This window comes from Habropoda laboriosa, unplaced genomic scaffold (genome assembly GCF_001263275.1).
Source record: "Habropoda laboriosa isolate 0110345459 unplaced genomic scaffold, ASM126327v1 scaffold41, whole genome shotgun sequence".
In the NCBI taxonomy this organism is placed as follows: Eukaryota; Metazoa; Arthropoda; class Insecta; order Hymenoptera; family Apidae; genus Habropoda; species Habropoda laboriosa.
This window is the reverse complement of record NW_017100164.1, coordinates 418,026-439,487: the sequence shown is the minus strand read 5'-3', so window position 1 is coordinate 439,487 and position 21,462 is coordinate 418,026. Positions and strand designations below refer to the sequence as shown.

At 38.8% G+C, this 21,462-nt stretch overlaps 1 protein-coding gene and 1 non-coding gene across 2 annotated transcripts in view; both read left to right on the top strand.

Annotated features, from left to right (window-relative positions):
• Positions 1-17,519, top strand: part of LOC108578589 (calcium/calmodulin-dependent 3',5'-cyclic nucleotide phosphodiesterase 1A-like) — a 276,404-nt gene extending 258,885 nt beyond the window's left edge. The window contains exons 3-13 of the mRNA XM_017941952.1: positions 1-99; positions 1,067-1,180; positions 2,868-3,020; positions 5,066-5,119; positions 9,077-9,326; positions 10,242-10,499; positions 12,165-12,334; positions 13,820-14,065; positions 14,958-15,184; positions 16,166-16,261; positions 17,047-17,519. The exon at positions 1-99 is cut by the window's left edge and continues 94 nt beyond it. Coding sequence (XP_017797441.1) covers positions 1-99; positions 1,067-1,180; positions 2,868-3,020; positions 5,066-5,119; positions 9,077-9,326; positions 10,242-10,499; positions 12,165-12,334; positions 13,820-14,065; positions 14,958-15,184; positions 16,166-16,261; positions 17,047-17,141 — 1,762 coding nt within the window. The 3' untranslated portion in view covers positions 17,142-17,519. The remainder of the gene's footprint in view (positions 100-1,066; positions 1,181-2,867; positions 3,021-5,065; positions 5,120-9,076; positions 9,327-10,241; positions 10,500-12,164; positions 12,335-13,819; positions 14,066-14,957; positions 15,185-16,165; positions 16,262-17,046) is intronic.
• Positions 1,763-1,834, top strand: Trnat-cgu. The gene has a single exon. It is a non-coding gene; the product is annotated as a tRNA-Thr (tRNA).
• Positions 17,520-21,462: the final 3,943 nt, after the last annotated feature.

Genomic DNA, 21,462 nt, shown 5'->3' with positions numbered 1-21,462 from the left:
GTCCGTGGATCTCGACGAGATCCTTGATAATGTCGATCTAACGACGGACTCGCTTCCTGCCGTTGACACCCCCGACGCTTGCGACAAGGCTGCCCTCAGGTACGGGCCTCCGTTAAGCTATTTTCTTTGAAACCCATTCCTTTCGTCGCCAGCATACCGAAACGTACTTCTGCAACGTCATTTAACGTCACTTTGCTCCTTCCTTTAGGCCGATACACCCGATATTTGGGAATTCATTTAAGAAAAACTACAAGTTTGAAAATGACGATCAACCCTCGCGCAGGGAACCAAAATGTTCACAGTTGTTTCAAGCTCTAATTTTTAAAATTGTTTGCATAAATTTTCTATTTTGGAAACGTACATCGACGTGGAAGTGTCCAAAATGTGGGGATTCGCGATACTTTCAGAAGAACGTAAAAAATTGTTCAAGTAAAATATAGAATGGATTAACACGTCGACTTCTACCAGTTCTACGCAACCTTTTCCACCGCGCCGAAATGAATTTTTTATTTGAATACAACACATCCCAGTGTGCATAAATAATATGTGAACAGTCAGAAATGCTGTGTAAATTTCGTAAATATTACCATTTATTCAAATTAAATGCTTTCACTAACCTTAGCACCGCCGGTCACCGATTACCCCCACGGTAATCAACGTGTTAACATACGTGGCGTTCTAAATTTTGGCATATTCGAGGTAATTCTCAGAATTTTTAGAAGCATTTTCATTGAAAACTCCAGAGTTATAGCTCACGACACGAACCTCCTTTAAAAGACAAATTTTGTTTATCAGAGGCATTTGTGAGGGATGTCCTCGTCGTTCAAAATTAAAGAACCTGAGCTTATTTTAACCCTTAGAGGTAGAGCTACGATCGCTGCCTCGATCACTACAGAAAATGAAAAATCAGCAAAATGAGGAGACTTCGAGCAAAAGTTTGTAATTTTTACAGACAAATTTGGGCTGTTTTTGGTCCAGAAAAGTTGTTTACTTCTAACATATTTTTTCTATTATCTCGAGCTTCTGGAAGATAATGACTAGGATCTATGATTAATTTCTGTCGCAGATTGAGGTGCTTGCTGAGGCAGCTTCAACATGGCGAAATATCCGCGGAATTACTCCAACGAAATTTGCACTACGCGGCACGCGTGCTCGAAGCCGTCTTCCTCGATGAAACCAAGTAAGTTTCGTTCAAAATGTTAATTAATAATCTCTTCTGTAAACGCCAGCTTAAATAATATTTTGTCAGTTGTTTTCATTATAGCAACGAGCTGACAGCGACTTCCTTCAGAAGATTTCATAAATCACATTGTACATATATCTATATATATATATACTTCTTGTATTATTAAAATTTTCCTCTTAACATTAATTATATCTACTTTTAAGCTTGCCTCGTAATTAAAAATCTCAATAACTCAGCTTCTAGGCAGCACGATTAATCGTTCCATTGAGAGAAAACTGTAATTTATTTACTGTTCTCGCAAATAACCATTATTATTATTGTTACCGATGACCAATGACTAATCATTCATATTTCTATAACAATTTTACATGTCCATGTGACTCACGACCCTTGAAAATACGAAAAGATATCGAAGAACGCGAAGTGTCATTTCTCACGTGTGTCTCGAAACGTGTCTCCTTCTCGTGACGTGTAAATTCTCGAGAATAGCAAAACTAAGGGTTTGCTTGTAATTTTCTAGTGGAAGTGTTGCGTTTCAACATGACCTACGATTCGGACACTAAGTACATCAAGAGCGCCTCTTTAGCTCAGTGGTAGAGCACTGGTCTCGTAAACCAGGGGTCGTGAGTTCAATCCTCACAGGAGGCAAATGAATTTTTTTCACTTTTTTTTTTTTCTTATATATCGTTAAATTCATCGGACATATTTTATCCACCTAATGATCACGAATTTTTCATCGTTCTTTAAACAATTACTTTAACAAACATTTACTCGTTATTATTTTTACGATACACTTCCACTCGTATCTCAGTCGATGTTACTACACGTTTCCACCTCTTCTCGATCAATTTCTTCCACGTTCACATTTACTTCACACACCGGAAGTATTACGTTTCATTTAAACGTACGAATTAATTTCATTTGTTACGTTCTGTATGTCAAACGAGAAGCGAAAAGAAAATAAAACACCGACGTATCTCGTTACTCCCTACGTTCACCATTTTATCTTTCTCTTTTCATTTCTCTCATTTCTCTCGAACGTCGAAATTGATAAAACGGTACACGTTATGCAAAGACCTCGATCCACCTGCAGGATCGCTTTTTATCCCGTTCAAACGACGAAGCAGTTCCCGAGCCAGAGAGAAACGTCCGAATGTTTTCGAAAACGAAAGAAAATTTCGTAAAAATTCCGACGTGCTCCGACAAGGGCTGTAGTCTGTGACACGACGGACGCCATTTTTTATTATCGCGCGAACGGAACCCGAAATAACAACCATCCAACCATATCCATTCATAAACGACACACGCACACACACAACCTACCTCCTTTGCAATCTAATATCTTTCAGCCTCGTCGATCCACGAAGAATGATCTCGAAGAACATCTACATCCAACGATTCTATACTGACAGTGTATTTATCCGAAACGATCTAACTTAATCTTTCCAGATTCTGTAAATAACAACGACCCGACAAATTGTCTTAATCACCGTGCAATAATCATTTCTCAGAGAACAGGTACTCCAGCAGATCGCAGAGCGCCTCCAGATACCCCTCTTTCCCGATATACCGGCCGAGAAATGCTAATGATTATAAGATAAAGAAAAAAAAAATGAAAAAAAAAAACGTGTAATATTCTACTGTTCTGTTGCCTACTTGACACTAACAAGCAGTACCGCAGGGTGAATTCAGGAGGGGTTGAGTGCTCTCGGTCATCGCGTAGGGGTGCGGGCCTATCATCTGCATCCCTGGGGAGCGCCTTGGACTCGGACGGACCACAGGGCCACGCGGTGGTAACCCAGAAACGGAAGCTTCGCACCCCCGTATGGGCAAGGTTGCGAAATATTCACATTTCCGACCTCACACGACTGTTCACCCGCCTCCCTTCTCTGGACACCCGAAAAATCTACCCGTCAAAACATCCGTCCACGTTGCTATTTGTTCCTCTGAACCAAAACCGCGCCTGTTTACGTGTCGACATCTCTTTTTCTCGATCTCATCGAGCTCGTTGATTGAAAATGGTCACGATCATGATGCGTCGTTTGCTCGATCATTTTAGCAAAAATGGGGAGAGAATCGAACCTTGTCCCATGAACACGCTGGGCGATATTTCTATCGATCGGTTCTGATAGTTGAAAAATGAACGGGTACGATGGGGGGGAGAAGCGGGATGGCTGACGCATTGCGTTCCCCTTTGGCGGAAGGGTCTCGTGAAAACGAGATTTGCTACGCGTGTGAAATTGTTTTCCTTTTTTTTCTATTTTTTTTTTTGTCTCACTTTGCTTCCTTCGGGAGTTTTTCGTTTTTTCTTCCGGATGGAACGAAGTGTGCGCGCGGTTATTTAGCGTTTCGTTTTAAGTTCGAACATGGTGTTCCTCGAATTTAACGATAGACGTTGATTTCTTCTGATTCGTTTAAAATTGCTGCCTCGACGTCGCGATTTGTATACGGAGATTGATACAGCTACGTTTTCTTCTAGTCAAGTTATTACGTAGTTTCGTTGGCTTTCTACCAGAACTTGTTGTACACGTAGTGTAGTCCTCTTGTGCACAGGAATTGACTACGTCTGTTTTAGCGAACACCGTATCTGTGTCGAACGTTAGCGAATTCTATAGCAACCTCCGATAGTCTCTGCCGTATACTGTCTCTTATCCAATCTGCACATGTCTCCGATGCACGACTGTTTATTAATAAGTCTAGGCTTAAATAGGGTCTAGCGAGCAACGTGTAAAATAGTGAAACCGAACCTGCAAACGGGACTGAACGAATTAATACAATTAGCGCAGATCGATCGATCCATAGATTAACGAACACACATGCAAAGAATTATGCTACCTCTCTTGCAGCCGATCTTCGTATTCGAACGTGTTTTTCTTTTTTTTCTTTTTGTCTCACTGTATCGAAAGAACAACCGAGTAACGAAATAATACTTTTAATCCACCGTTTATTTCCCCGCCCCCCCCTCCTTTTTTCTTTTTGCTGAAACAAAGTCAATCACTCAACCCGCGTTTCATCGATTTTCGAAGCGTTTAAATTGCCTTCTGCGAACGCCACGACAAACGGAATAGAGCGAAAAGAAAATAGAGAATGAAAAGTTGCACCGAATTACTCTCGTCGTGAAGTTGGAAAACAAAAAGGTGACAAAGTTACGCGACAGAAAGGATCACTATTCGTGTCGCGCGTGAAACACATCTGAAACACAGCATGACGACTGTCTCTACCTGCCTGGCCTGCCTCTCCCTCTTCTCTAGCCTCTTTATAGATCTTTCTAGGTGTAACCTGCTCACTTCTTGGATGACTGCCTGTTTACCAGCTATATGCATCGCTCTGTTACCAAAAAGAAACGACTAAAAAAGTATATAGCACAGTCGATCTCCTCTGTTTGTGTCCGAGTGCGTGTACATCCTACGCCCGTGTCTATATGAGAACGTGCATGCGTGTACAGATACATATGTAAACAATATACATATATGTATACATAGGATGGTGTGCGGTGACAAAGTGTTACTTGGAACAAGCTGTTTAAATGGAATGCTCGAACGTCCCCTGTACAATGAAAAAAAAATGGACGACGAATCCGTGATTATTTAGCAGTCGCGAAGATAAGAATGCGATTCTAGCCGGGTTTTCGTTTATTCGTTCTTTTTTTTTTTATATATATGTTTCTAATTTCTTCACCTCGTTTCCTCTTCTATCGATCACTATGTTTCTTTCACTCTGTCTTCTCTCTGTCTGTCTCTGTCTTACGTTCGATCTATGTATTCAGTCTACCGATCTACACGCACGCAGGCGGACGTTTCTTGCTTTAGATACGGCATCTATGAATGTGAATCTATCGTTAATGTGACACACCTTTTTTCTTGATGTTTCGAATTATAGAGACGCCGAGCGTATGGAGTCAGCAGCTACTTGCCGTCAGGGTGTACGCCGTAGGTTCGTTCAAATGTTTGAATAACAAACATCGCCAAAGGCTTTCTCGTTCGCATCGCTCTCGACGCATCTTTCAACCTCTTCGGTACAGTTGGTGGAAGAAATGCAGGCTCGTTCGAGCGTATCGACGAGCGACTCGAGGGGAATTTGAGAAGACAGGGGCGTGAAATTTGGCCAGGGCTGCGTGAAGAGTGCCTTAGTTTTCATTCAGTTTCAATTGAAAAACGAAATTGAGAAGATAAGGGCGTGAAATCTGAGTTTGAGTTACGCGAAGTGGACTTAGCTTCGATTCAGTCTCAATTGAAAAACGAAAAATACCGTTGAATCACGTTTCCCATCGACTATGCTGCCGCTGATTGCCGCGTAGTGGTTTAATCGACGCCCGAGTGTCCTTTAACGAAGTACTGTTGAAACGCATAATGTGCTTTTAGTAAATAAGTAGAGAAAATTTTTGCTAAATTTTTTCGGTAAAAGAATTTTTGTGTTTAATAGGTGAATAGAAGAAATCCAGAAAGTTAGGAAAAATTTACATAAATAATAGATTAAAATTGACGATGGTATAGAAGAAAGTAAACGTAAACAGTCGATTACAGTCGATGCACGGCTGTGTTTGTATGCTTTTGGAGGCTGTCGACTAAAGTCGACGACCGTACCGAAGAGGTTGAATAAATAAGCAAAAGAAATGTATATATATTTTTTTCCTTTTGAAATTCGCCGTTTACAGTCTCGCGTTTTCAAATTCACGGCTATTTAGAATACGTTCGGATCGTACAAGAACATGGCTAACATGGTTTTATTTAGCAGGGTCACTTTAATAATAAAAATAAAAAGAATATATACATTTTTTTTTTTAATTCGTCGAACATCTCTCATTTTCAAATTCACAGCTAGAGTACGTTTCTGAGGGCGACGCGACGCCATTTTCTCGACAGAACCGTTTAGCTCGTGCAAGAAGATGGCCGAGGAACGTTGCTCGACTGATTTTGTAATAAAATTCCTTTAACGACGAAACTAGAAGTTAAATAATTTTTAATCAAAATTCAGTTCAAATATGTTCCTTGTAAATTAAGCCCAAAACAATATCGTATTCATTTTAAATAATTGCTTGATATTTCGTAGAATAGCACAAATGTACCAAAGTTTTGGAAGTTAATTTTTGGAAATGTTACAAAACACAGCGAATAGCTTCCACGTCGCCCTCGCAATATGAATTTAAACACGCCTATCATCCACATTCTGCATGCGTTATCATATGTCGCTAAATGCACTTTACACTTTTCGAACCCACCACAATAATACTATTTAATACCGTTGTAAATACACTCGCTGTAAGCTTCACAATCAAGAGAACTCACCTAAGTACTTAACTCGAGTTAGAATGATTACACGTTACCCGTGTGAAGTCACAGTAGCCGTGTTTGTTCCACGACAATTTCACTGTATATACACACTCAGCTGTAAATATCGATTTATCGCATTATCTTCCCACATCGTAATGATCCGTGACACGTCGATCGTGATTAGTCGATCCCTTTAATTTTTGTAATGGTCGTGTAGCAAGAGAGAAAATTGATCTTCGTTTCATTCGTCCCGGTACAACAAAACCCAGCATTTATCCAGTGCATATAAACAGTTCTACAGATTGGTTGCAAAAGTAATGGAAATCGGCACTCTAAAAAATTGAGCCGCTGAATTCAGAGCGAGAGAGAGAGAGAGATTACTTTTTTTCACGGGTCAGCAGAGTATTATCCCCTCGACGTTCACCGCCATTGCGTTTCATTTTCAAAAATTCCAATTTAAGATTTCTCCTAAGATTCCTCCTTCGGGGAAACGTTAAGTTTCGAGCCTCTGAAAGGGAATCGACGGAAGTGTTTCCGTTCGACGAATCGAAATTCCTTCAGGACGTATCCGAGGAAGAAAAAAACTATCCTCTGCTCTTTGAACGTTTCCTTTTAAATGCGGCGCTTAAGCGTCGCACCGGTTCCATTGCTAAATGGAGAAAACGTTCGAACAAGAATTTTGCAAACAAGAACGTATCGTAGAATCTTTCTTTCCGTTTGCAATTTGAATAGGTAAAGTGTCGAAATTATTTTAATCAAATTTCCAAGAATTTTTACATATCAAAAGACGACAAATTTCCTCCATTTGCAGGATGAACAATGTCCCTCTGTTCAGCGCTCTATTTTTTAAAGGAGATTTTATCGCAAATCCTATTAACTTCGCGGAGACCTCTCGTCGAAGTGTAAAGAACATTAATGATCGATGTATATAGCACCGATAACTTCTAAAAACTTATAAAGACCTCGTAATTCCCACGGTACCCTTATCGTTCTTGACGTTGAAGAAAACTTCTTGCCGCTTATGGCGAATAGAAATTTAACGATTAGATTCGATTGAGGCAATCGATCGTTAACATTTAGAAGCTAATCTACGAGTAAAAATCACGTAGGCACTAATTTTATGCTATCAGTTTGTTCAAATTTATTTGAGTAAGATTGCAGCACAGGATACTCGTTGTTTCGCTTTGAAACACGGTGTGTTTGCTTGAATCGCTTCCGCATACTGTCATCTTATCCTTGCGACACATTTTTTCGGTTGTATTGCACTTCACTACCTAAACACAATTTCGATTTTATTACCATTACGCGAAAGGTAAAATTTGGATTATCGTTGGACGTGAATCAATTAGACAGAATTCTGGAAAGGAGTAAATTGTTTGTCGTCAACATGTACTAAAGTCTGTCAAAGAAATTTTCCCATTTTTCAGACAAATTACGGAAGGGAATTTGTAACCCAATTTTTCTTCGTTCATCAGAAAACAAATTACAGTTGATTGCAATTTTATGTTTTGATGGGAGAAGCAAGAATAGATATCAGAAGTCATTATTACAGAAAAAGGGTGACAATTGTAAATTTGTAAGTTGTAATTGTTATAAAAAGTACAGTGCAGTAGTATAACAATAAATAAATAAAACGGGACTCTAAAATACAGATAAATGACAAAAACAAGTGAACTATTGATTTATGCACTTTTTCAATAAGAACGCTATCAAAATTTTAGAAATTTTGTTTCAAATTAGTATCACGCTGTATCCTAAAATATTCACAAAAAGAAGGAACAATTGATCGATCAATTTCACATATTCCACTAAATCGTCAACTTCCCAAACAATCATTTACCACCAACGTGCAAAAGCTGTGACAGAAAACGAACAATAGGTACCACGATACGTTAGAATCCCGGTCCACCTTGAAAAAAACAAAAAAAAAAGCAAAAAGCGGAAACGAGAAATACAAGTGGTAGAAACTCCATCTAGTTTCGAAAAGTGCAACAAAAGCGATCAAAACATCCGGCGCGCACAAAACCCCGCGTCGCGAACAGAGTGTCCCCGTGTACTTCACGATCCCCAGTCGCATCGAGCATCCGACAGGAAAAAGAGACTAACAGGACAGGAATGAAAAGAAAAAAAAAAAGAAAGAAACGAGAAACTGTATCATTCACAGCTTCACACGCATCCCGCAAACAAGCCTCCCCTCACGATTCTAGAGGCAGAGATAAGCGAAAGCTGCGATTACCATTAGCTCTCGAGCAAACTGTATTCGCGAACAAGTAGTTCGTATCCTTTACCAACCATATGCTTTCTCATACCTTCTTTCTTAGCGAGAACACATTCGATAACGATTAATAAACACGCAAAACATAGAGGAAAAAGTAAAGAAAAAGAAAAGAAAATCACTTTCGAAAGAAGCAAAAAAGGTAAATTCAATTGAATAGAACGGGGAGGAATTACTAGCGGAACTCGAGCGTAAGCCTACTCTCTGTTCTCTTGCAAATGACAAAAAAAAAAAAAAATAAGAAAAATCGTAGCGAAGGTAGGGGTTGTCCATCGTGATACCGAGTTGTCCGCGATCGTAGCTGGTCTCGCCGCGTATCACTTAACCAGAAAATCTTTCCCTTAGACGGCTGGCAGATGAGGACGACGAACTGTCGGAGGTACAGCCGGACGCGGTACCGCCGGAAGTGCGCGAATGGCTCGCGTCGACCTTCACCAGACAGCTCGCGACCACCAGACGGAAGGCGGACGAGAAGCCCAAGTTCCGCTCGGTCGCGCATGCCATCAGGGCGGGGATCTTCGTCGATCGGATTTACAGGCGGGTCACCAACACTGCGCTTATGCAGTTCCCGCAGGAAGTGGTTAAAGTACTCAAGGTATATATATATATGCAAGCCGCACAGTAGTTCGAAACCGTGAAACCGCCGTCGAAAATCGACTTCGTCTCGTGGATCCATGAAAATTTACCTGTAGATCCTTCTAAGTCAGATTTTAACGTGCGTGTCTAATCTAGATTTTCTCAGGCGTAGCCTTAGAAATGAGGAAAATTAACACACTTTGTCTTGGTATAGGAGTTTTTCTATATACAGGGTGTTCTAATTTTTTCGGATCAAACTTTGTCAGTGTGTTCTGTTCGTGTAAGTAAGAAGAAAATGTTATGTGAACACGGGTCATTTGAGGCTTTGTTAAAAAGTTATAGCGGTAATACGAGATACGAAGGAAACGAATGTGCGGTTATGATATAAAGTAGAAACAGCGGTCGTTGAAGATGTTGAATGCAACTTTTACCAGCGCCATTCTTGTCTTGTATTATAGTAACCGCAGGTTGTTATTTTTCTTACAACTTTTCGTATTTTCCTGAAGTTTCGCAAATACTGTAACACTGACAAAGTTTGGACACCCTGTATAACGAGTGATTCAACTCAAACGATGAACTATTAAACAAAGTTCTTGTAGCTAAGAGTTACTAAGGAAATCCAATTTTTACTATTTTTTAAATATCTGTTTGTCCCTCTTTTGCAACAAATTCTCCCATTTAATTCCTTACGCAATATTGCTACGCAAGTGAAGGATTTGAAACGTCCTCAGGAATAAAAATCCAATTGATTTAAGTGCAGTCGGTTTGGAAATTTCTCGTTCAGAAAAACAAAACAGAAAAAAAAAAAACTCTGTAATTCGGAGAAACGGGGTGAGATAGGATATGCGTACATACGTGAAAATTGTCTGGAGGTCAGAGGATCGTCTCGTTCCAGTTTATTCTAACCCTGGTGAAATTTACGTTTCTATTCAAGACCCTGGACGATTGGTCCTTCGATGTGTTTTCGTTAAGCGAAGCCGCAATGGGAGCACCGGTGAAGTATCTTGGCTACGATCTACTCAATCGATACGGCATGATCCATAAATTCAAAGTCCCTGCCACGGTGTTGGAGTGCTTCTTGGGAAGAGTCGAAGAGGGTTACTGCAGGCATCGGAACCCCTATCACAATAATCTTCACGCGGCTGACGTCGCGCAGACTATGCACTACATTCTCTGTCAAACTGGACTCATGGTACGTTGGATAAACAACGAAACAGTTGAATAAGTAGAATTGAACGAAAAGAGAAAAATTACTCGGTGCCTAATTGTATCGAATTTTAATTTCAACTTCTCTATTCGTCCTGAATATTCATTTTGATCGTTCAAAAATATTAAACATAAAAAGTAATAAGATTTTATTGATTACAAAAATAAACAATAAATCAAAATTTACAATTTTACGTATTATGGTAATCTTGTTAAAAACAGAAGAGAACCTTCATTTTATACTTACGAATGGTTTACAGTATTTCTTGAAGATCATTTTGCGAAGAATTTTGTCACGTTGGAAAATTATCGTGCTCGACCAAATTTTCAATTTCAGATGAATTTTCGAGCACAATTTTAAACGGGGTCTTCTAGTGTAACGAAGCGTTTTCTTTGCGTTATTTCAGAATTTTTTATGAGGAACTTATGAAAGTTACTGCAACCCTGTTTGTTTCTGCATACTTAATAACATTTCGATTACACTTTCAATTTTTTTGAAAACAAAAAGATTAAAATTAACCGAAGTGGACCGCTTCGAAGCTGCTCTTGAAAAAAAGCGGTGCCCAAACGGTGTCCACTATTGGACGGTTTCTGATTATCTAAAACAAAAAATTCAAAAGGATTTCTTATTTGTATGTTCTTGGTTATAGCCGGTACCAGAATGAAAGAAAGATATTGTAAATTTAAAAAATAGCGTCACTTAGAAACTGAGTTTTGATTTTCATACATTTTTTTCGACTTTATGGGGCTGTCAAGATTTAAAAAAAAGAAATATTTTGAGGCAATTGTGGTAGGGGCGATAGCCACATGTGTGCTGGACATGTGTGCAGAAGTTGGCCTTAATTGGTGAAGTCGATCTTGAGATATCGTGGACACCACTTCGAAAAACATGGTTCCGAGAAAAACGCGATTGAAGTTTTCAGTGCAATTTAGATTCTCCCTTGATGTGTCCCACTAAACGAGCTATAACTTCGTTATTTTATTGAATACAACTATAAAACTTCAGGAGTACATTCTTAAAGAGTTGTACCTTCGATATATGCAAAAGAATAAAAATCGATTTTTTCAAACCGTCTAGAAGACTTATGGTTGAAAAATTGAAGATCGTTTTATACAGAATTTTATTATGTTAGAAAATCACCGTGTTTGTCGAAACTGTCAATTTGAGATGAAAGAATTTTCGAGCGCTTTTACCTTAATTTAAATGGTAGGAAAATTGAAGAAAATTGAAATGTTAGAAAATTACTGTTTGTCGAAGCTTTCAATTCGAGACGAAGAAATTTTCACCTTTCACGAATTTTGTCTCTTAGAAATGACACCACCTGAGTCCAAATACCTTTCTCCCGAATTTCCACGATCCAATGTTTTACCCTAAACCACCTGCAACCGCTATTCAAAGAAACGATCAACCCAAGACCAGCATGGTGCCCAAGTTCCCTCAATTTACGCTCGAGCGGAGAAAACCACTCTCCAGCTGTTAGTTTCCAAGCAACATTAAACCATCGCCGGATCGGCGAGTTTCTCGCTTAAAAGTTAGTTATACTCTGCCCGATTTCCTCGATCTTCGCCCTTTACCCGGCAATATCACCGCGAAAATGTCTCGCTCATTAGGGATTTCACGGGCGCGAAACGTTTGTCTGTTTGTTCGCAGAATTGGCTGACCGATCTGGAAATTTTCGCCACCCTGGTGGCGGCGATTATTCACGACTACGAGCACACTGGGACCACAAACAATTTCCACGTAATGTCCGGCAGCGATACAGCACTCCTCTATAACGACCGGGCCGTCCTGGAAAATCACCACATCTCCGCGAGCTTCCGGTATGTACGCGCAGATCGAAAGGTCGAGCCCCCGAATGATTCGTCGTCGGCCATTCTCGTTTCAATTTGTGGCCCTCTAATCGGGAACGCCGTACTACTGCTCGCTCGTAAATCTTCCTGCCTCCTCGTCGAAATAGTAATCGATGGAGAGCGCGAGGTGCGAAGCACTTTTAACCTTCCTCGGCTGGAATTGCGCTCGGTGGTTTGTTTTCGTTTAGCCGTATGCAGATTGGAAATTCGCGTGGTATTTGCTTCTTTTTCTTTTCGTTCAAGAAAATGGATTTATTGTACCGTTTCTTTTAAGAGAGGAGAATAGAGACTGTGTCGTTTGTATTAATCTGTTTTGGTTGGTGGATGAAATTAGTGCAAAGATTAATTGATAAAGTGGTGTTCTTCTTTCTTGAAAAATTAAGTTTCGTGATTTTAGCATTGGAAGGATGGTGGTAGAATCGGAATCGCTATTTGCAATCGAGTTTTCTTCGTTTATGAGAAGAAAAATGATATTTGACATTTTTGAAAATGTTGGCAAGCAGGAATTAATAATCATTAGGAAGGAATTGATTGGTAATAGTGTAAGAATGCAACAATGTGATGGTGCACAGTATAGATAATAATGAATATGTAACTTATAGAGGGTTAACTTCGTATACACTATCGGCCAAAAGTTTCGAATCACCTCCCACTTTTCATCAATATTAAATCTGCTGCTAATTTTCTATAGATTTCAAGTTTATCTCAATTCCACTTTTATCAACTTATCTCATACCAATTGATTCGAACGATAAAAAATTCTCAAAGTCGCTGACTTTTTTCTGGAAATGTTTCTGTAAATTGCAATGCTCGGTGATTCCAAACTTTTGGCCGGTAGTGTAGGTACTTCTGTAGAGATTAGAAAAGAAACTCGGTGAACAATACCAGCTTTGAAAATAATATTAGTTATTTATTAATTATTAAAATAGACTGGAAATAAATTCCATATTATTTACTTAACAGTTTCGCCGAGTAAAGTCTTTCACAATGATCTGCAGAAGTGAAGTATTATTTATTGTAAACGATACAGTATCAAAATTCGAGATATATCCTAAAGATTGGCAATGTGATAGAAATACATTTCTCTATAGAAAATTTTTTAAATAAGAGCTGAGAATTTTTTAAACAAAATGGAAAGTAATAATAAAAATTCCTAAATTCACTTCGCATTATCTGAAATTATTATTCACTTTTCTATAATACAACTATAATCGCTCTAATTATTAATTAACGAAGAACTCAATAACGAACAATTCTTCAGAAAAAATGCTACCTTTTTTACTATCCTCCGTGCAATATTCGATTATCTTCTCTCAAAGAACTAAAAAAAAAAGAAAGAGAACGAATTAAAGATCAGCTGATAATTCCGAGAGAAAACGTTGAAACGCGGCGTAATCTCGCTGAAGTGAATCGTCGGCGACACGAATGAATCTGAGGGACCAAGATCTTTTTCAGGATATTGAGAGAGGACGAGTGCAACATATTGCAAAATCTATCGAGGGAGGAATTCCGGGAATTTCGTTCGCTGGTGATCGACATGGTACTCGCGACCGACATGAGCTTTCATTTCCAACAACTGAAGAACATGAAGAATATTCTCAGCCTGGCGGAACCTAGCGTCGACAAAAGCAAGGCTGTCAGTCTGGTTCTCCATTGCTGCGACATCTCGCATCCGGCAAAAAGATGGGACCTTCATCACAGGTAGAACTTTTGTTCGAATTCTCGCGAGCTGAGCGATTGTTGCGCGGAAAATTCTGGCGTACTGTTCCGAGTGAAGAATAAGTTCCCCAGTTCTGTCTGCGATACTAATTACATGCCAAATGTCGTAACGAAGATGATTTTTTATAATCTACTTATGAAAATTGCTTGGCTTCCTGAGATATTGCATTCTGTCGTAGAAATGGTACTTTGTTTTATTTTTGTAACGAATGATACGACGATCGCTTTTTCCGTTACTCTGTATTTAAGACGAAATTGGACACTTAAGTTAAAAATTTCATTTCAATTCGTATTTCCAGCTAATTTTCCAGAGATATTAAATTCTACGATAGTAATGGTACTTTATTGTATTTTTGTAACGAATGATACGACGACTGCTTTTTCCCTTACTTAAGGAAACACCCTTGAAACTTTCATTTCACTTCACATCTCCAAATATAAATAAAAAGGTAAGGAGAATAAGGAACAGATTCTGCTGTCTTATTTTCAGAAAATCGAAAAAATTGATACAACTGGAAATTTATGAAAATTATTTTAAAATTGTCACTCGAGAATTATTATTGATTTTGTAGAGTAACATAATAGAAAATTTTTTAAAAATTTTATCTCAATATAAAAGCATCAAAATACAATCTCAAAATTCTCATGTTTTTTAAAGAAATCCTATTTCTAACCTCAGCATCCTTATCTCCTCAAATACACCTCTCTTCTTTTCCCACGTGTCCAGTTCACGTTAGTACCCACGTTTCCGCCAAAAATATTCCCACTTTACTCTGGAAAGTTTTCTTGTCGGCACAATTGGCTCGCGGCACAGTTGTATAAAAATTTCAAACCGCCCTATAGAAAGCGTAACGTTCTTATGTTTTCCACTCAGATGGACCATGCAACTGTTGGAAGAGTTCTTCCGGCAAGGGGATAAGGAAAAGGCACTGGGATTGCCGTTCTCCCCGTTGTGCGATCGTAACAATACCCTGGTGGCTGAATCGCAAATAGGATTCATCGAGTTTATCGTCGAACCCAGCATGCAGGTGTGCAGCGACATGTTGGAGACGGTTCTCACTCCGCTGAATGTCAAGGAGAGCGTGGACGAGTCGAACAACGGTGAGTAGGCCTATCTGCATCACGCTTTGATACTTTCTGTGCTGCGTGTGTAATAAATCGAATTAATTCGTTAATTGAAAGAAGTGTTGCACAACGTCGAGGTGAAGAAATATTAACGAAAAATTGGACGCCGATAAATTGCTGAAAGTTTAGAAGAGTGAAAAGAGGAATAGACAGATTTTTCCAAAATGAACCGAGGGTAATAATTATTTAGGCTGATAAAGTTTCAAGAGATGAGGGAAACGAAGAGTAAGAGGACTAATACAACAGTTTTCTGGAAAATAGAGCTAAAAAACGTCGAAGTAATGAAATTTTTAAGAAACGAAGAATTGGACTCCGATAAATTCCTGAAAATTTATAAGAGTAAAAAGGGTAAAAAGACGAATAGAAAGATTTTACCAAAACGATCGAGAGTAATAATTATTTAGGCTAATAAGGTTTCAAGGGCCGAGAGAGTCGAAGTGTGAAAAGATTTATCGAAAAACGTCCAAGTAATGAAATTAAAAAAAAAATTAGACACCGACAAATTCTTGAAAATTTGAAAGAGTAAAAAGACGAGTAGAAAGATCTTTTCAAAATGAACCGAAAATAATAATTATTTTAAATTTGAAAAAAGAAGAACGAATAAGTTTCCTTTTCGAGTAAGAAATGGAAATCGAATGACGAATGAATTTTTATTCAAAATAAATATCACCGCTGGTATAGGACACTTTTCGTAAATAGAGTTTTCATTAAATGAACAAAGTTATTACTCGAGTTATTTTGCAAAACACGCGGGGGGGAAGATTCGAGTGTCGAGAATCCAACCTTTGTCCCTATTATTTTATAATTAAATATTTTAATGTCTGTTTGATATTGTTATAACGCTACGGTAAAGCTTTTAATTATCCCGTGGCACGGAACATATTAACGAACATATTACTTATGTTCATTAACGCACCACTGTTCTGCGCGTGGATTTAAACGACGAATAATCCGCAGGATCGGGTAGCGAAGCCAGAGGGTTCAAGATTGGCAAACCCTGGATTCCATGTCTCGCGGAGAACAAGAGTATTTGGAAGGAGCAAGCAGTTCGAGGTATTTCACTGATCATTTCTTCGATTTCTCTAAATTATTCGTGCTCGTGAAGGTAGTAATTTCTTCAAAAAGAAGATTCGTCAGGTAGATAACAGAAAAATCATCCAAAATTAGGCTCAATTTTTGAAAAAAGACTTAATTTGTATAACTATATAAAGCGAAAAAAAGAAATAGTTATACCCAAAATTAAGGAACCTCTAGACTAACAAGTTTGTAAGTTTGTTCTAAACTATAGTTTGTTTATACTGAATTTCTAAATTTTTGCTACTCCAGCGAATATTTCACATTGACCTGCGCGATTCAGTGTCTTTCTTCTCTACGTTTGTCACTGTTTCTCACGTCGGGAATTCAGAGCGGCAGCGAAGGAATCGCCTCGAAGAGCGAAATAAATCCGCCGCGAGAAAGATTGCAGCAACGTATACAGTCTCAAAGGAAATTTGTCGCGTTGGTGTAAACACGCATAAGCTGTCCCAGTATACACAAAATATTTCAGTATTTCTGAAAATATTCCTAGTATTTCAGAAATATTTCGCGTTGGTCTTGGTGTTCCTTAACACTTGCTCCACTCACAATAATACGAGCCTCTCAGAAGCCTAACTGACCACCTCCACGAAATAAAATCTACTAAATTTAGTTTCATTCCTTGAAAAATTAAACACCAAGTTCGCGTTTCGATACTATTAAAAAACTGGAAAAACGTGAAAAAGTGGAGTTAATCATTTCGACTCCCAAGCGTCTCACGTCTCACAATCACCGTTAAAAACGCTGTTTCCATTCCTCGCCAGATGCTGAAGCGAGGGCACAGAAGGAGCAGGAGCAAAAGGCGAGCAGCGAGAGCCGCGAGGACAGCGACACGGCACAGCCGGCTTCCGAAGAATGAAAAATCCGACGGGCCGTCATGTTTTTCAGGAACATATGTAATTTTAGGCTACGAAGAAGCTCGTGACTCCACGCAACGGAAGAGAACCTGTCCTCCTCCCCCCCGAGAAAGTGATCAGTCTCGACGATTAGGCGAAACGTCAGGCGTACACAATTAAACAAAGGAATACTCCCACGACTATTTATACCGTTTATTTACCACACTATACTCTGCCGATCTTGCTGTGTCAGGACGATCGCGTGAACCTTCTTATCGCTCGACCGAATTATCGATGTTCCTTCGCGTTTGCAATCTCTCCTGTCTCGGTTCTTTCCCCTCGCCGATCATCGTAACCACTGTTGCACGGCCGACACACGACGTGATTGAAAGTTCTTCTGACCCCCGATTTCTCCGCTGTCGATCTTCGCCAATTGTATATACGAGTTAGACGCTTCACGGGATTTTCTTACTTACGCCGCGACATTACGTCGCGTTTCCCTCGTAGCTGCTGAAGCTGTGAAATTGACACCTTGGCTGTGGCGTTGATTACTGGAAACGGTGATTAGGTATGACTTGCGATTCGATTGATTTCAACGTAAAGTCTGAACCAGGAAATTTCCATACTTTCTGTTCTACTTAAAAAGAAAGAAAAAGCAGGATAGAGAAAGAGGAAAATTGATTTCTTTTTTGATTTAAAATCTAGGATTTTTAAGTAATTTCAAATTTTGGCAATTTTTCCCCTCCAATTTCCTTCTTCTATTCATTTAACAAAGGTATAGTTAAAATGGTACGACTCGGATATTTTTCGTAGAATCTAAATAGCATTCGAGAATGCTGTACTATCGCCGAGTCATATCAATTTCTAATAATCGATACTCGATTTTCCATTTAAATAGGATATTGCCACCAGGATATGTGATTTATATCTGCTTTGATCGAAGGTAGCACGTTAAACGTCTTGTTAAAATTATTATGATCCAATACAGGTTCAGTTTGCTTCAATTTCACGACGAACAAATAAAACCTACAATTGCTACTGTGCAAGTATAAAATCACTATCAGATCGCATAATTTACCTTGAATTTGAATTTACCAAAAATCAATCAACGATTGAAGAAATGAAACAATGAACAAAAAAAAAAAAAAAAAAAAAAAAAAAATAAAAGACGTATAATTCATCGCTAAGGCGTTAATTTCTCAGCTAATTTTACCTTGAACTATCAATTTTTCGCGTAAATATTACTATCGAATATGTAGAAATAGTTGGTCGAGTTTCCAGCGTAAGCGTAGCCTAAAGTTACCTATTCGCTGCGATAGGCAGCGAGAATCGTGCACACGCTAACACACACTAACACACGCTAACACACACTAACACACAAGAGAGAAAATGAAAAATCGTAAACGTACTTAGAGCACAATTGTCCGTTCGCGATGAAGTGCTAGCGAGTGTAAAAGGACTAAGCTAATTCTTAACTATGTCGACGGGATTTCCATAGTGTTCCGGCCCATTCGGAACGCTGTCTTTGTCCGTACCTGTTTTTTCTTACAATTAGTGTGTAACTACGAGCATACGTTTTTTCATAGGAACGAAGACTTTCATCTTTGAAACGAGAACGAAACTTTAATCCATTGAATTCGATCGTTTCACGAGCGACATCAAAAATAACGATTGCTTGTCACCACTCATTTTTTTACAGAATCCACGAGGATTCTCGATTTCTGGTACCTTTTTCAGAATAATCGATATAAATATAAATACATATATATATACTGTATATCAAATCACTCTGTACTCCGATTGAAATCGAACTCACGCTAAATCACAACAATCGCTTGTCGTTCTAATTTTTGTACAGAATCCACGAGCTTTCCAGTTTCTTGTGTACTTTCGAGAAAAGCAAAAGCCAATTACCGTACACTCTCTAATCGCGAAAGTCTCGCTTGCAAACGATCGTGCGTAAGTTCGCGCGGTGCATTTTCGTCGGAAAAAGTTTCAATCGTGAGAGAATCGATCGAAGAAGATAGTTCGCAACGAAGGTTGCTGGATCGGCGATAAGACGCAGCTCTGATTATCGCACAAGCGTCGAATATCAAAGCGAAGCTTCGACGAGAAGCGAACGAGAAGTGGAACGTCGCGAAGTTGAAAGTCTTCGCGCTACGCCAAGCCCCGTTCTGAACGCGCTAGGCGCAACTTAGAAACGGATTTCTCGCGAATGAGAGAAGCTTACACGTGCTTTCTCGAAACTTCGACCGGCTGGTTGTCACGGAGAAAAGGCGAAAGTTGCTTCTTTTCAGACTACCGTCCGATTTCTCTGGTTCGGATTCGCGGAATTTTCGGGGAAATTGAAATTCACCGACTGGACTACGATTTATCTGATTCGACTCAGAAAGTTTTGGGGAAATTGAGATTCGATTGGTTACTGCTTTAATTTAACTTTGGAAATGTTGTCACTTAAAGTTTTCTGGGTTTTTGGTAATTGGAGAAAAATGTCGAGTGGAGAAATGCACTATTTTTAATTGTGTATGAAAATTTTCATTCGACTAAGATTCTCATGTTTAATGTTAATTCGAATTTATAGTACGATTTTTTTCGGTATGAATTTTTCGCAGGCTTCTCTAGCTATTCCACGCAATTTGGAAAGCACCGATATCAAACTTAAGGATCTATTAAGCGTGCCTCGTTCCACGAGTTAACTGTTCTAATGAACTTTCCCGAGTCCCCTGTCGTCTCTACTTTAGTCTCCAGTTTTTAATTATCATCTCGGTGATTGCTAGGGAAAATTCAGTCCAAAAGAAATGATAAGCCTTGACAAAAGAAGTCTCCAAAAGGAATGCAATTTAGAAAAGAATATTATCACCAAAAAAGAATTTGATATCTTGGCGATTGCTAGGGAAGATTCAGTCGAAAAGAAACGATAAGTCTTCACAAAATTTGTGCAATTAGAATTCCAAAAAGAATGCAATTCCCAAAAAAATATTTCCACCCAAAAAAAATTTTACATCTCGGTGATTGTTAGGGAAGATTCAGTCGAAAAGAAACGATAAGTCTTCACAAAATTTGTGCAATTAGAATTCCAAAAAGAATGCAATTCCCAAAAAAGTATTTTTATCCAAAAAATATTTTATATCTCGGTGATTGTTAGGGAAGATTCAGTCGAAAAGAAACGATAATCCTTCACAAAATTTGTGCAATTAGAATTCCAAAAAGAATGCAATTCCCAAAAAAGTATTTTCATCCAATTTTACATCTCGGTGATTGTTAGGGAAGATTCAGTCGAAAAGAAACGATAAGTCTTCACAAAATTTGTGCAATTAGAATTCCAAAAAGAATGCAATTCCCAAAAAAGTATTTTCATCCAAAATAAAAAAAAAAATTGGATGAAACTAGAGAACAAAGGGTACAGAAATCGACGATCAAACGACCAAAGAATAAAAGAAAGAATATCGAGCCAGGATAAGTCGGACCTAAATATAGCCGTGTGGGTTAGATCCATAGGGGTGTAACGTAATTGTACATACTTACGTTAGATGTGTATTCGTATATACACGTAAAGGTGCAGCTTTAATGTATGTAAATGTAATGTAAAAGGGATATCTATTAGCGTTTACTCGGCGTGTGCTACGTTTCGTGTACATGTACATACATACACGGGAAAGAAGGACGGAACAGCTGTGTATCTGTGCGCGTATCAAACCGGGATACTTGGCGAGAAACTCAAAATGGAAATTTACGAACGCGTCTAGCTTGAACGTTCGATTGAACATATCGGTGAGATCGCGCGTCGTTTTATCTTGTTAAATCGGACCGATCAAAGGACGAGGGAGAATCTGTGAACGAGACGTACTCTCGTACTCGATTCAATCGACGTGTAAATCGTTTGAAATCGAGTCTCTTGCAGCGTCCGATGAGAACGACGCGTTGTTAGATGGCGAGGATCTTGAAATAATGGGGAGATTTTTGTGCGCGCGTTATCACGAAAACGGTACACTATAGAGGATATAGAGGATTGTATAGGATAAAGTCTATAGCTCGAAGGTTAAACATATCCGTCCTGTATTTATTTCATTTTTCTCCTTCGGGCACGTATCGCGTTCATTGGCGCGAGATTGGCTGTTCCTTGATATCGGTGGAGAGATATAATGTGTGATACTGAACGAGTCGTAACTGCTGTACGCTGTGAATGTGTACTAATGTGTAAATAGAAGTACTTAGGGTCAGAAGTATTGACATTCGAAAATTGAGAAATTGAAAAATTCAGAAATATTGAGAAATACGAAAATTCTGAAGTTTATAATTTGCGAAGTTCAAAAATTCTCGGATTCAGAAATTGATAAACCTAAA